The 17,276-nt window shown below is 35.9% G+C and overlaps 1 protein-coding gene across 5 annotated transcripts in view; it reads right to left on the reverse strand.

Moving 5' to 3' along the window:
- The window catches only part of GOLGB1 (golgin B1), a 78,123-nt gene that overhangs the window by 30,358 nt on the left and 30,489 nt on the right, over window positions 1–17,276 (reverse strand). For all 5 annotated transcript variants that reach the window (XM_046659369.1, XM_046659367.1, XM_046659368.1 and 2 more), the window contains 4 exons: window positions 16,311–16,713; window positions 15,157–15,272; window positions 4,330–4,444; window positions 944–1,017 (listed from right to left, as the gene is read on the reverse strand). In XM_046659369.1, coding sequence (XP_046515325.1) covers window positions 944–1,017; window positions 4,330–4,444; window positions 15,157–15,272; window positions 16,311–16,713 — 708 coding nt within the window. The remainder of the gene's footprint in view (window positions 1–943; window positions 1,018–4,329; window positions 4,445–15,156; window positions 15,273–16,310; window positions 16,714–17,276) is intronic.

Here is a 17,276-nt window from a genome sequence, read left to right on the forward strand (position 1 = left end):
GGGTCACTGCCATACATGCTGACAAGTGGTGTAGGTCCATGCCTGGAATCCAGAATTGCAAACCTGGACCACAAAAGCAGAGCACACCAAACTTAACCACCACGCCATGGGGCCAGCCCCAGAGTATTATTTTTAATCATTTAAAATTCTTTACTCTCTGTAGTACTTGCATGCAAATTTCTAAAGACCCAAACAGGACACAGTATTAACAGAGGGAAAAAGTTCTTTTATAATTTCTTCATGTCACACTCCTATTTATCCATCCCTACATACATTAACAACCCGATATAGTCAAGGCATCACTTCTGCCAGGAGACTTCAATATATCAACTCCGTTTTTGATCTCTCTTACCTAAGTATTCTTATTTCCTCTTTTCTAACTGTCATGCCACTTCACTCACTCTCTTCCTTCCCTTAGTCATGCCCTCTGCTGCTCCCTACAATATCCACCAAGTTCAGTTAACAATAGAACTTATAATAATCTTAAATCAACAGGATATTAAGCAACCACACATCTCTTATAGTAATTTTCTATAAAAGCATTGTTTTCCAAAGATACCCTTTTTAATATAATCCTAAGTGAAACAACGCCAATTGATGGCAGGGAACTAGAGATTTTTATCTAATCTCTTCACTGAGAAACTTCTGAGATGGGCAAATAAATCAAGATAAATGACAACCTAGTGTGAGAAATGGGTTATCAAATCCCAAATAAGTGACTAAGGTACTTGTGTTGATTCAGGACAAATAAAAAAAATCCAAATATTCAAAAACAAATGAGAGTAAACGAAAAATAATAACCATTATGACTCTCTTAAATAAATCTCACTTTCTAGGTAATGTAATTCTGTCAACATTAGAAAAGTGCAGAAATGTTTAGGTTTGAGGCTACCTCTTCTTGATCTAGTTCATATTCTGGTTATTTTAAGAACACATCACTTACCTCACTGACTTCTCCATGTGCCCCTCCAGTTCTACTCTGAGCCTCCAGGAGAGTAATCTGACAAGACAGTTTTTCTGAAAGTCACAAAATAAACATCCTTAGAAGACATACGTAGAGTGTTTGAAAAACCAGAGGCATGCTTGTGTGTGAAGCTATTTGAGATGTCTGAAACACTTAAGAGGAAAGAAACAGACAAAGCAGGTTGGGGGAGATAAAAGGCTTATTTTAGTAAGATAAAGAAATTGCAAGAGAAGATGAAAAGATGAGATATAAGATAGAATGGAAAGACTTGTGGTTACCAGAGGTGAGGGGTGGGGAGGGGGAACAGGAGGAAGGTGATCAAAAGCTACAAACTGCCTTATAAGATAAGTAATAGGGATGGAATGCATCGCATGAGACTACAGCTAACACTGCTGTGTGATACACAGGAAAGCTGTTAACAGAGTAAATCCCAAGAGTTCTCATCACAAGGGGAAATTTTTTTTCCTTTATTCTTTTCTCCTTTCTTTTCTTTTTATTGTATGTATATGAGAAGATGAATGTTAGCTGAACCGATTGTGGTAATCATTTCACAATATATGTAAATTGAACCATCATGATGTATACCTTAAACGTATACAGTGATGTATGTTAATTACTTCTTAATAAAACTGTAAAAAAAAAGAAATAATAATAAAAAAGAATGTTACTGGGTGATAGTAACTAACTTGAGTGAAGTATAAATAGTGGAAGGCTTTAAAGGAGAAGGATGACAGAGCACATAATAAGCAGCAGCTATTTCTGTGGCATAATTTGGGACATCTAGGGCAATAAATTTGCCTTAATTTATCCATAACCCCTACTATGTTCACAATATACATCTTACATTAATACAGTATTTATTATGCCTTCAATGTTGTTTTACACATGTTCATAAAGACCCCAAATTTTAGCACCAGAAGGGAGCTATCCAATCTCCTCAATGACCACATGAGGAAATGAAGAGATGACACGACCTACAGCTAGTGCACAGAGAGCTGGGATCAGAATCCAGTCTTCTGAGTTCTACCCCATGTTCTATCACAATGCATATACCCAAAAAGGGTAGTAGTACCTTGGAAAATAAAAATATTGAGTATTAATATGCCCCCAAGGAGTTTATACTCTTTCTGAGATGCTAAGACAGATACACTACAGAAAATGAAAAAGCGTATTTTTTACACTACAGCCAAATGTCTTAGCATGACCTAGATGGGCACTCATGATTTAACCCCACTTATCTTCCAACCTCCTCTTCTTGCACTGACCCATTTTTGTTCACTCCACTCCCAAAACACTGGCCTTCTTTCTGTCCACAAACATCAAGTTTATTCATACCTCAGGATATTTCCACTGTTCTTTTCTCTGCCTGGAATGCACTTTGCTCAGCCTTTTTGCAGGGCTGTCTGCTTTTCATCATTCAGGTTTCAAGTGCTCAGAGAGGCCCAGCTTGAACTCTAATGCTGCTTTCCTCTTCCCCCAGGCACATTTTCAGTAATTTGTTTTATTTTTATCCTAATACTTATCACTCTCTGACATTTTCTTATTAAAATACACATTTATGGCCTGTCTTCCCCTCTAATATGTTCAGAGCAGCATCCTCACCAACTAGATTAGTGTCTGGCACATAGGAAAGGCACCACAGAAATTTATTGAATGAATAAATGAACATTCATGAAACAAATGAATTCAAGACAGTATATAATATGTTAAGACACTTCACAAGATTATTTGAAGAAGAGGAACAGTGGTAGAAATGAAAGTACAAAAGGTAAGTTGAATAGAACGTGACACATAAAGCAAAGGTGACCTATGAGACCAGGCACAAAAACTAATACTGAAAACTTTAAGTCCAGTCATCCCCACAGAAAAGAACAAAGAGAATGAAACTCACCTAACACCTGTAAACCATAATGAGCTACAAGACAGTGACAAGCATTGTCTGCAAAATAAGCATCATGGATAAGGTCTCAAAGAAGTGCTTTGAGTGGGTTGAATAATGAGCTGAATTTGTGGTGTTCTTTATGGATTAGCAACGGTGGGAAGAGTCTAAAGGTATATAATCCCCAGTTGAGAGCCAAGTGGAACTGTAAAAGGGTTAAGCCGGAAATATTGGGTTTAGAGTTTAAAAAATGGTACAAACTTTACTTGGTATTCATTCTCACTCTTAGAAGATAAAGCATAGTAGTCAGTTAATCAGGGATGAAACAGATCAGTAAAGCATTATTAACTACATGCTACCAAAATCATAAGGTCCTTGTGAAGCAGGTGACAAATGGAAGGCATGTCTTCATTCTTACTAAGTGTTTACACACAGCTCAATACAATAAAATGCTAAGTTTAGTTTAAACAAACAAAACTTTATTTAGCAGCCACTATTTGCCAGGTGCAATACCAGCTCTTGGCAAAGGTTAATAAAGCAAAGATGAAAAAAAATGGCCCCAGACCTTGAAGAGCTTACACTTTACCTTTAAAGAGCTTCTGGTATAAAATATAAACATATAAACAAACGATTTTAATACAATGTTAAAAGAATGCAAGGATGGGGCCGGCCCCGTGGCCGAGTGGTTAAGTTCGCACGCTCCGCTGCAGGCGGCCCAGGGTTTCGTATGTTCGAATCCTGGGCGCGGACATGGCACCGCTCATCAAACCACGCTGAGGTGGCGTCCCACATGCTACAGCTAGAAGGACCCACAACTAAGAATATACAACTATGTACTGGGGGGGCTTTGGGGAGAAAAAGGAAAAAAATAAAATCTTTAAAAAAAAAAAAAAAAGAATGCAAGGATGTTACAGAAATACAAAAATGCATTTAACTCAACCTTGGAGGATCAGGGTCAACTTCCTAAAAAGATAATGCCCTACTTGAGGCTTGAAAGATGAATAACAATTAGCCAGGTTAACGGAAAGGGATCGGGTTCTAAGCAGTACACAGCATGAGAAAAAACCAACATGGTTTCTACCTTTGAACCTTTATTGATACTGATCTCTGATACCTCATCCCACAAATGTATTACCGGGAATGTCCCTTCTTTCTTCATTTTACCTATTTAAAAATTCATCATCTTATTAAGAACCTATTCAAGCCATATTTCCTAGAAGATTCCTTGACCACTCCAAAATGAATATAATACAGAAATTCTGCAGCATTTATAGGCCATACTGCAAAAGGTTACACTTATGTAAACATAGATATTGTGCTCGAATTGTTTAATGTGTTTTAACCCTATCTTCGATAACTACCAACTCTGCTAAGATCTTTATTATCAGAGAATCAGAGAATCTACACGTTATATACAAATAGTGATAAAAGTAGAGGTACTCGTGGGTTAAGAAGACAGGGAATTATGGTTTTCATTGATACGTACCATTCTCAGCTTTCAGCTCCTCCAGCTCTATAGAACTAAGGAGCAAGGCTCCCTTTTCATTCTCTAGTTCTACCACTCTCTTCTGCAAAAAGGCAATATTCTCCTCAGTGACTGCCTAAATCGTAGAAAGAAACAAATTAATGATTCTCCAGCGAAAAACTCTCATACTAATGCCCAGATAGCCTCCAGTACTTTTGTCTTCTAAAAGTTCTCCAGCCATGAAAATACTTTAAAATTAGCATCTACTCATCTGCCTTGGCAATCTTTAAAGTAACGCTTTTTATCTGAAGATAGAAAATTTTTCACATAAATTTCTAGTTCATTCATTGGCTTTTGAATTTAAGACTGAAGCCTGGATTACAAAGACAGAAATTCCAAGTCTACTGCATAAGAAAGAACATTTTCAGGTCCACAAACAAATAACATTATAAAATTAGATTAACGCCACCTGGTAACAATATCATTCTCCTGAAGGAGACTGAACATGAAGAGAGGCTCCCAAAGAACAGAGGCAAAAGTAATATGTATTCCTTACCAAGGAAGAAGAGTCATAATTGTTTTTTTTCTCTCACACTTAAATTTCTCTCACACTTAATTTATGCATCCATGATGTTTGGTTTTCCTAATGAAATGCAAATATCTAATTATGCCACATCTTTAGTTTTATGTCTTTTTATATGTTTTCCTTCTCCAAGGGGATTATTCTTTATAGTTTTTCTTAAAACTGTATAGAATTTTTGAGCCTTAAGGGTCTTTACAGCTCACCCACCCCAAACCTTCTCTTGATGATTAAAGAAATGGCAAGGGATGAGTGTAAGGGTTTTATGGTTTCTTTCTTGAGAGAAGTTCCCAGTTTGCATTACACAGGGCAAGTGAAACACCCATAGAAAAGCCACAAGTCTTTCTGGCTTGAAGAATGATAAGACAGACTTTGGGACAAACACAGCTTCCTGAATGTGAGGGGGGCAATCAGAGAGAAGAGAAAAATATTTCAGCAAGGGGGAGCCCTAAATTCTATGTATAAACTTAGCCCAAATCTCTGGCTGAACAATGAACTATGCATTTGCAGGGCTGACTTGAGGCAGTCCAGTGAAGACAAAAATAATTGAACTGGGTGGGTACCTACCATGGGCCAGAGTTTGTGGTTTGAGTGCAGATTATCGGCTGACAAAATGTGATCAAAACTCTACAGTGCTCTCTGAGAGGTCAGAAAGAAATAAGGTGAGCCAACAACTGACCAAGCTTAAGGCCTTAAGAGAGTTTCCAGGCTGTGGCCCAAGAAGGGGGAACCCAGGCAGAGCCTGGTGGACTCCCTGAGTTGAGGAGGGAGATCAAAGTGGCTAGAGTTCACAGAATAGAGTAGCAGATAGGAGAGATCTGCATAAAGAGAAAACCCTAGTATAGTACAGAGCAGCACATGAATATGAGGAAATTATCCAAGGCTATCTGAACTACCCAAAACTCTCTGAAGAGATTAGAGAACAATATGTGGTGCTCACACAGGGCTTGGAAGAGTGCCTATTCCCGTAGCCAAATGTGAAAAAACTTACACTTTGTAGGGCCTTGGGCAGGGCACTCTGCAAGGTCTTGCCTCAGTAGCAAGGAATGACTGAGCACTTACTGAGACCTGCCTAACAAATCAAAGAAGCAGGATCCAAAAGGACCAACTATTTTCAAGTAGCTTAACTGCATCCCATTAAAAAACTCCAAAATATTTACATGAGTACAAAAATATCCAGCAACCACAATGTCTGGCAACCAATAAAAGATTATTAGGCATGCAAAAAATCAGGAAAATATAATCCATAATAAAGAGAATAATCAATTGAAAATGACCCAGTCCTGATACTGATGTTAGATTGAAAAGATAAGGACATTACAACAGTTATAATTGCATTCTACATATGCAAAAAGCCAAATAAAAACATGGAAGATATTTTTTAAGCCCAAATTAAACCTCTAGAGAACAAAATACAGTGTTTGAGATAAAAAAATACACTAGACGGAATTAATAACAGATTGAACTTTGCAGAAGATTAGTGAACTTGAAGATAATGAAATAGAAACTAACAAAATGAAAGAGAGAAAAAAAGGATCCCAAACAATTAAAAGAGCATCAGTGAGTTCTAGGAAAACTTCAAGTGATCCAATATATGTGTAACTGGAGTCCCCAAAGGAGGGGAGAGGGTCAGAAAAAATATTTGACTAATTAATGGCAGAAAGTTTTCCAAGTTGATGAAAACTATAAACAGAGATTCAAAAGGTTCAAATGAACTCTAAGCGCAAGAAGTATGAAGAAAACTATGCCAAGATACATCATAATCCAAGTGCTTAAAACCAGTGATAAAATCCTAAAAGTGGGGGCCGGCCCTGTGGCGCAGCGGTTAAGTGCACACGTTCCGCTTTGGTGGCCCGGGGTTTGCCAGTTCAGATCCCAGGTACAGACATGGCACTACTTGGCATGCCATGCTGTGGTAGGCATACCACGTATAAAGTGGAGGAAGATGGGCATGGATGTTAGCTCAGGGCCAGTCCTCCTCAGAAAAAACAGGAGGATTGGCAGCAGTTAGCTCAGGGCTAATCTTCCTCAAAAAAAAAAAAATCCTGGGGCCGGCCTGTGGCCGAGTGGTTAAGTCTGTGCGCTCCACTGCAGGCAGCCCAGTGTTTTGTTGGTTCGAATCCTGGGCGTGGACATGGCACTGCTCATCGAGCCATGCTGAGGCGGCATCCCACATGCCACAACTAGAAGGACCCACAACTAAGAATATACAACTATGTACCAGCGGACTTTGGGGAGAAAAAGGAAAAAAATTAAATCTTTAAAAAGAAAAAATCCTAAAAGCACCGAGGGCGGGGGACAGGGGAATGGGGAGGCGGAGACAAAGATGACAGCAGATTTCTTATCAAAAACAAAATGCAAGAAAAAAAGACAGTACAGTAATAGCCTTACAGCACCAGAAGAAAAAAAAAACTATCAATGTAGAATTCGTTAGTCAGCTTCTAAAAATATCTATCAATAACAATGCAGAGACAAAGATGTCTTCAGACATACAAGAGCTTTAAGAACCCATCACCAGCAGAGTTGCACGTATACATACACACACACACACACACACACACACACACACACACACACACACAGGTTAAAGGAAGTCCTCCGGGTAGAAGGAAAGTGATACCAGTTGGAAATATGAAACTTCACCAGAGACTGGCAAACTGTGGAGGTCTTCCGCCTGCTTTTGTAATAAAGTTTTAATGGAACACAGCCACAGCACATTTGTTTCCCTCTGTTCTACGTCTGCTCTTACTCTACAATGGCAGAGTTGAGTAGTTACAACAAAGACCATATTGTCCAAAAGCTGAAAATATTTACTATTTGACCCTTTACAGAAAAAGACTGCCAACTTTTTACCCTAAAGAATGAAAAGTACCAGAAATGGTAACTGCCATGGTAGTTAAGATTTATTTTCTTATTATTTGAGTCTCCTTAAAAGTAACTGATTAAACAAAAATAGAATTTTTAATAAAACTTTATGTTTTTTGTTTATAACATATGTATAAGTAAAACAACAATAACATAAATTCCAAGAGCGAAGAAATGCAAGTATATGATTATAAGGTTCTTATTTGATACATGAAGCATATTATGTGAAGGTAAACTATGATACCCATGTAGACTACAATCCCTAATGCAGCCACTATACAAACAAAACAAAGAATTACGGCTAATAAGCTGAAAAGGAGGAAAAATAGAATCATAAAAAATACTCAGCCAACTTTTTAACAGGAAAGAAAAGTAGAAAAGAATGAGACAACAGTTGGGAAAATAGAAAACAAATAGCAAAGTGAGAATCTTAAAACTATACCAATAACGACACTAATGTAAATGGTCTAAACACTCCAGCTAAAAGGGAGAGATTGACAGATTGGCTAAGAAGTAGGATCAAATTCTATGCTGCATATAAGCAATGTACTTTAAATATAAAGATACAGATAAGTTAAAAATAAAAAATGAAACATCATGCTAACACTAGTCAAAAGAAAAATGGAGTAGCTATATTAATATCAGACAAAAGTACATCTCAGAGCAGAGAATGTCTGCAGGGATAAAGAAAGTCATTTCATAATGATAAATGGGTCACTTAATCAAGACATAAAAATTCTAAATGTTTAAGCCCCCAATAATACAGCTTGAAAATACATGATGCAAAAACTGATAGAACTACAACTAAATCCACAACTATCATCTGAGGCTTCAAAACTCCTCTCAATAATCTGAAAGAACAAGTAGGCAGAAAAGCAGCAAGGATATAGTACACTTCAACAACACTATCAACCAACCTTACATGACTGACATTTATAGAACACTCCAGCCAACAACAGCAGATGACACATTATCTTCAAGTACACATGGAATATTTACCAAAATGGACAATATTGTGGACCATAAAACAGGTCTCAATCAAATCGAAAAGATTCAAGTTTAAAAAGCAGGTGCTCTGACCACAATCGAATTAAATTAAAAATCAGTAACAGAGCCAGCCCCGGTGGTCTAGTGGTTAAGATACAGCTCTCTTACTGCCTGGGCCTGGGTTCGTTTCCTGGTCGTGGAACCAGGCGGCTCACATAGAGAATTAAACTCATAACAAGGATACACAACCAAGCACTGAAGCTTTAAAAAAAATCAGTAACAGAAAGACCTCTAGACATATCACACCCACATATCTGGAAACTAAATAACCTAAGGGTCAAAGAAAAAATCAAAAGCAAAATTAGTATTTTGAACTGAGTGAAAATGAAAACACAACAGAATTTGTGGGATGCTGCTAAAGCAGATTTTAGGGGGAAATTTATAGTAAAAATCTCCATATTCGAAATAAGAAAGGTCTCAAAATAATGGCCTTAGCGTCCACCTTAAGAAGCTAAGAAAAAGAGGAAATCAAATCCAAAATAAACAGAAGAAAGGAAATAATAAAGATCAAAGTAAAAATCAATAAAATAGAAAACAGAGAACAACAGAAAATCAATGAAGCCAAAGCTGGTTTTTCTGACATCAGTAAGGTTGGCAAACCTCTGGGCAGTCTCACCTGAACAGGAAAGAAAATACAAATTACTAATATCAGGAATGGGGGAGGTGACATCACTAAAGATTCTATACATATTAAAGGGATAATTAGGGATTGTTATGAATAACTTTATGCCTGTAAATTTGACACTTTAGAAGAAATGGACAAATTCCCTAAAACATATAAAATATCAAAGCTCATTCAAGAAGAAATAGGGGGCTGGTCCCGTGGCCGAGAGGTTAAGTTTGTGTGCTCCGCTTCGGTGGCCTAGTTTCACAGGTTCAGATCCTGGGTGCGGACATGGCACCACTCATTAGGCCACACTGAGGCGGCATCCCACATGCCACAACTAGAAGGACCCACAACTAAAATATACAACTATGTACTGGGGGGATTTAGGGAGAAAAAGCAGGGAAAAAAAAAAAGAAATATGTAACCTGAATAGACAGATAGCCACTAAACAATAGAATTTGTACAGAAAAATGCTCCGACAAAGAAAACTCCAGGACTAGATGGCTTCACTGGTGAGTTTTCACAAAACATTTAAGGAAGAAATAATATCAAGTTTACAAAAAATCTTTCAAAAAAACTAAAGAGGAAGGAATATTCCCAATTCATTCTAAAAGGCCAGCATTACTCACATAGATAAAAAGAAAATTACAGACAAACATTCTTTATGAACATAGATGCAAAACTTCAAAACAAAATTCTGACAAATTGAGTCCAACAAAATAGAAGGATAGCATATCATTACCAACTGAGTTTTATTCCCAGAACTCTCATACACTGCTGGTGGGAATGCAAAAGGGTAAAACCACTTTAGAAAACAGTCTGGCAGTGTCTTAAATCCTCCCAAATACCTCCCATATGATTCAGGCATTCCACTTCCAGGTATTCACTGATAGTAAAGCAAGCCTAGGTCCAAATAAAGATTTGTAAAAGAATATTCATGGCTTTATTTGTAATAGCCAAAAACTGTCAACAACCCAACTCTGTCCATCAACAAGTAAATGGATAAACAAATGTGGTATTTGGGTAATAGACAGTGCAAACAAGTGCAGCCACTATGGAAAACAGTATGGAGATTTCTCAAAAAGTTAAAAATAGAAATACCATACAACCCAGCTATCCCACTACTGGGCATTTATCCAAAGAACTTGAAATCAACAACTCAAAGAGACTTATGCACCCCTAGGTTCACTGCAGCATTATTTACAATAACCAAGACATGTAAGCAACCCAAGTGCCCATTGACTCATAATCAATAAAGAAGATGTGGTATATATATACAATGGAACACTACTCAGCCATAAAAAAGACAAATTCATCCCATTTGCAAAAACATGGAGGGACTTTGAGTGTATTATGTTAAGTGAAATAAGCCAGACAGAGAAAGACAAACACCATATGGTTTCACTCCTATGTGGAAGATAAACAAACATAGGAATAAAGAGAATAGATAAGTGATTGCCAGAGGGGAAGCGGGGAGGGCAAAAGGGGTAAAGGGGCACATATGTACAGTGATAGATAAAAACTAGACTATTGGTGGTGTGCACGATGCAGTCTATACAGAAAATGTATACCTGAAATTACACAATGTTATAAACCAACATGACCTCAATAAAACAAAAAATTAATTAATTAAAAAAAAAGAAAATGACAACACAAGTTGAGGAGATATTGGTCAAAGGGTACAAACTTGCAGTTAGAAGATGAATAAATTCTGGAGATCTAATCTAACCAGCATTCTGATTATAGTTAACAATACTGTATATATACTTCAAAGTTGCTAAGAGACTGGATCTTAAATGTTCTCACCACAAAGAAGAAATGATAATTATGTGACCTGATAGAGGTGTTAGCTAATGCTATGGTGGTAATCATACCTCAATATATATATGTATCAAATCAATAAGTTGTACACCTTAAACTTACACAATGTTATATGTCAATTATATCTCAATTTAAAAAAAACAAGAATAGAGATTGGAGTAGGGGGTGGGTACCACTACAGAGCCTATAAGCATTAAAAGGATAAAAAGGGAATATTATAACCAACATATGACAAAAATTTGACATCTTCAGTGAAATGGTCAAAACCTCCAAAAAAATTTAAAAATCCAAACAGACACAAGATGAAAAAGAAAATCTTATTAGCTGTATATCTGTAAAAGAAATTCAATTCATTATCAATTCCTGACCCAGATGGTTCACTAATAAATTCTTTTAAACACTTAAGAAAGAAATAATACCAATCTTACACAAACTCTTAGAAAATAGAAAAGAACACTTCCCAAGTCATTTTATGAGCCCGGCATAACCCTAACACCAAAATCTGACAAAGATACTACAAAACAAAGAGAAGATTATAGACCAATATATCCTTCATGAATATGGATACAAAATTCCTTCACAAAATAGTAGCAAATCAAATTCATTAATATATAAAAAGGATAATACTTTATGACCAAGTGGGGTTTATTTTAACAATGCAGAGTTGGTTTAACATTAAAAAATTAAAGTACTGTACCATATTAACAGAATAAAGAAGAAAACCCATATAATCACTTCAATCAATTAAAAAAAAGCCTTTGACAAAATTCAATACCAATTCTCAACAAACTAGGAATAGAGGGGAATGTCCTCAATCTGATAAAAGACATTTATAGAAAACTTAAAGCTAGTAACAGCTACTGGTAAAATATGGGACATTTTCCTCAAAGATCTGGAACAATGCAAGAAGGCCCAATCCTCCCACTTCTTTTAAATAGTGTAATAGAGATCCTAGCCATTGCATGAAAAAGAAATAAAGGCGTAAAGATTAGAAAGGAGTAAGTAAAACTTATCTCTATTTGCAGATGTGATTGTTTATATAGAAAATCCTAAGAAATCCACAAAATGAGACTAGAACAAAAGGAATATTTATCAAGTTCACATAATAGAAGGTTAATGAACAAAATTCAATGTATATGTACATATTAGCAGCAAACAGTTGGAAAATGAAATTAGAATAATTCCGTCTACAATAGCATCAAAAGATAAAAAATATTTTGGAATAAATTTTAAAATGTGCACAACTACTCCAAAGAAAACGATAAAACATTGCTGAAAGAAGATCTAAATAAGTGGAGATATATACTATACTCATGGATTGAAAAGTTCAGTAGTGTTAAGTAGTCAATTCTCTCTAAACTCCTCTATAGACTCAACACAATGCCAATTCTAAATCCGATCCAGCTTTTCTTTTTTTAATAGAACTTGAGAAAGTTGATTGCATATTTTCTGTGGAAATGCAAAGGACCTGGAATAATCAAAGCAATCATGAAAAGAAGAACAAAGTAAAGGACTTATATTACCTGACTTCAAGACGAACCAGAAACTACAATAATGAAGACAATGTGATAGTGGCATAAGGAATGACAAATAGATCAATACAATAGAATAGAAAGCTCAGAAATGGATCTATTAATTATTTGATTTTCAACAAGGTACCACAGCAATCCAATGAGGAAAGTAAAATCTTTTCAAGAAATGCTGCTGAAACAATTGGATACACAGGGGAAAAAATAAACCTTGATCCTTATCTTACTCTGCACACAAAAATTTTTTGATGTTCAGAGGTTTGACTGTGAAAGCTAAAACCATAAAGCTTGTGGGAGAAAACAGAGAACATCTTCATGACTTGAGGTTAAGCAAAGGTTTCATAGACAGGGCACAGAAAACTATAACCATAAAAATTGATAAATAATAGGCTTTACCAAACTTTAAAATGTCTGCTAATTAAAAGACATGAAGAAAATGAATAGGAGGCAATCCACAGGATAGGTGAAAATACTCACCAAATATATCTGATAATAAATTGGCATTCAGAATATATAAAGAATTCCTACAACTTGATGACAAAAAGACAAAGAACTCAATTTTTAAAATAGGAGAATAAATGAAAAGATACTTTACCAAAAGAAGATAGACAAATAGCCAAGATTCTCAAGAAAAAATGTTCAACATCATTTGTCATCAGAGAAATGCAAATTGAAACCACAATGAGATACCACTACACACCATTAGAATGGCTAAAATTTTTTAAACTGACAGTATCAAATCTTGTTGAAGATGTGGAGCAACTAGAACTCTCATATATTTTATTTTCAAAATAATACAATCACTTTGGAAAAAAAATCTGGCGGTTCCTTATAAAACTAAATATATCCTTATTCCATGGCCCAGAAATTCCTCAACTAGTATTTACTGAAGATAAAATGAAAACATATGTCCAAACAAACACTTGTATGAGATTATTCATAGCAGTTTAATCCATAACAGCCAAAGCATGAAAAAGACCAGGTAACCATCAAAAGGAAATTATAGCACAATCATGCAAAAGGAAAATGGAGTATATTCATAAAATGGAATACTTCTCAGCAATATAAAAGAATAAATTATGATACAGACACCAATATGGATGAATCTCAAAACACGGTGAGTGAAAGAAATTTTACACAAAACAGCACATATTATATGATTATACTTACATGATGTAAAACAGGCAAAATTAATCTATGGTGAAAAAATAGAACATGGGTTGTCTCTGGAGGGAAAGGTTGGGATTGACTGCAAAAGGGCATGAGGATACTTTGTGGGGTGATGGTGATATATAATATATCTTGATAGGGATTTGCGTAACACAGGTGTACACTATTGACAAAACTCAATGAATGGCACACAATATTTGTATATATCACGTTTTGTAAATCTTCAAAAGAAAAAAGGCTGAAATATTTAGAGAAAAATGTACTGAAGTCTACAACTAACTATGAAATGTATAAAAAATTAGGATGAATTGGTGGATGGATAAATGGATGGACATTTGATAAAGTAAATATATTAAAATGTTGATATAATCTAGATGGTGGGTATACAGGTGCTCACTATAAAATTTGTTTAATTTTTTGGAATTGCTGAAAAATGTCTTAAAACATTGGAGGAAAAAGTTGAGAATGGTGGAACAGAAGAGATTGGAAAGCCTAGATGCTAGAAACCAGGTAGCAAAAATTTTTATCAGTGCACAGTCCTGTCCAGGAACCATGGGACTCTGCTGGCCAATGTGTCTGTCAGTTTGGAAGGGTATAATCTTATAACAGAGATGAAAGAATCCAGTTATCCCAGCTTGACACTAACCAATTAAGATCATCTAACTCTCCCTGTTCTGATATTCATGCTTAATAAGCAGACTTCTGGTAATTATAATCCAGCTTCCCACAGAGATTTTTATAGGAGGAAGAGAGAATATACTGGCCAATCAACAGCCACTTAGCAATTAAATTTTTTACTGTTAATTAATTAATAGGAGCACTATGATTTCTCTAATACACTTGTAAGTTTGGTTAGACCAAATTGTACACATTAAACCTGATCAAAATTCAATCTACCAAAAACTAAATTCACTTCTCAACTGGGAAAACTGATTATAAGAGCAAAAATAATATTTCATCTCCAATACAGATTTCTAAACCTTGGAATCAGAAAGGCTCCCAAAACCATGGTGCTTATTATCTACTTTTTTCTCATTATTTGTTGAAATACTACATTAATGTCTTTCATAATTCCTTTCAAATGGAATCACCTCAAAATCAGCTTTTTATCAAGCAGAAAGGACAGAAGGCTTATACGGCGTTCTGGAATAAACTCTCATTTGAACATCCAAGTATAGATATAGCAAACACAAAGAGATCATATTCATAAGAATTGCACATTTAATTACCTGAGTGCCCTCATTATAAACATCTGGAAAAGAAGTTTGAGATGCTGTTTCATGTTTTTGCAAGGTTGGTTTATTTAGAAATTGGCTAATTTCTTTGGATTTTTGCTGGAGTTGATCTAAGGAAAACAAAATAAGTAAACATAAATGACTTCTGCCTCAAGTCTGAAACTTAGTGACTTACAATCTTCTAGGAATACAGCGTATGCTGTTTACTCTAGTTCAGTTATCTGAATCAAAATTATGATGCCAATGACAACATTTTGTTTTTTAACTGTTTACATGCTCTGAAGGACCAAATGGGATCTCAGTAAGGCACTTCCTTCAAAGGTAAGATAAAACAGGACCCGGCACTTTTTAAAAAGTCATTTTTCCTTCCCCCCTTGAAAATGCCTTTAGCACTTTTTATTTTTTTCACTCTTCACTCAAAAGTTATCCCACCCAGATTCTACAGCACAGTTTTAAACATGAACATGGTCCAGCTGAGAGGACAGCATGCTCATGTAACACACTGTTCCTTTGTAATGCCCCTCAAGGCTTTCTGGTTAATGTTCAGTTCTTCAGTACAGACCTTCAATTTAATTCTTTCTAAAATCTTTCCTTTAGATAAATGCCAATCTATTAGAACTAAACTAGAGGCATATATTACTTTAATAATAAAACATTTAAAAAAATAAGTTTTCTTTAATTCTTAAAGGATAAAAGTTTTCTTTAAAAAGAAGTTTTCGCTTTTTTTCAATTATGAGAAAAGCATTCAGATCCACCTTTAGAAGTAAGGATGACTCCATGCAATGCAGTCTCCCTACCTATGCACCTAATCTGGCCTGAGTTTTGCACAAATTAATTCGAGTCCTACTTATTTCAGTCACTGAACCCTTCAGACCAGAGTCATGTTTCACATAGCATTCTTTTAAATATTTGACACACTACTATCAATAGTTTCTGGCACTGTAATGACAATTATAATATTAAGCCATATTATAACTTCAGTCAGAGAAAGGAGAAATACAACAGAGTTCAGAAGAGATGACTTTCTTAATCTTTCTATTGATTCAATTGATTTGAACTAACGATGTCATTAACAGATCCCTGAAATTTTGAAGTAGGAGCCACTCAGGTGCTATACAAGTGGGCTTCAAAAGCATTCCAATACTGACCTTCCAGCTGTTGAATGGCCTCGGCTGAATGAATTGCTTGTTTACTCTTATCTTGGAGAAGCTTTGAATTTTCATCCTTTAGGGAATCACAGACAGAGTGCAGCTCTTGCTCAGTCTTTTGAAGACTCAAAATGTGGGAGGTCTTCTCTTCCATTTCTGCTTTGTGCTTCTGCTCCAAAGCACTGTACCGGGACTGTAGCTCAGCCTGGGCTTGGCCTGCTTGCTCAAGCTGTTCCAGTACATGATGCATTTCTTCCTGCAGGTTATGGAAGGATAATTTCCTCTCTGCCACTTCAAGTTCCATCTTTTCCATCAGAATCTTAGACTCTTGTCTTTCTGTTTCCACAGTGTTCCTTAAAATATTATGCTCAGCTTCTATCTGCTGTAACTGCTGAGAGAGAATCTAAGAAAAAAAGACAAAAGCCTCATGAGCCATAAATTCATTCCTTCATTTCACTAAGCATAGTGAAGTGACTCTTCTGGGTGAAGCATGGGGCTAGACACTCAGGACCAAACCTACAATTGCATAAGACACTCTGTTTTTGCTTCTTGATACATTTGACAGTTTGTATTCATATACATATTTATTTGTGTCATCTTTTAATTTCTGTCTCTCCCATTACATAATATGTTCACTAAGGGAAGGGACTGTGTCTGTTTTATCACATTGTCCTCCAGCACTTACCACAATATATAGCATATTGAGGTACTCAAAAAATACTAAATGAACGAATGAATGAATGAATGAATCCAGCCCCTGCCCTCAAGGAACTCAGGAGTTCAGTGGGAGAGTCACACTTAAACAGATAATTATAATACAAAATGACAGAGGCCATGAGAGAGACGCTTATAAGGTATCAACAGGCACAGAGAAGAAGGAAAATTTGCCAAAAGACACATAAATGTGACTATCTATATAGTAACTATCCATTAAGTGGCACAACTGGGATTTGAACCTATCTGATG

Source organism: Equus quagga, chromosome 4 (genome assembly GCF_021613505.1).
Source record: "Equus quagga isolate Etosha38 chromosome 4, UCLA_HA_Equagga_1.0, whole genome shotgun sequence".
In the NCBI taxonomy this organism is placed as follows: domain Eukaryota; kingdom Metazoa; phylum Chordata; class Mammalia; order Perissodactyla; family Equidae; genus Equus; species Equus quagga.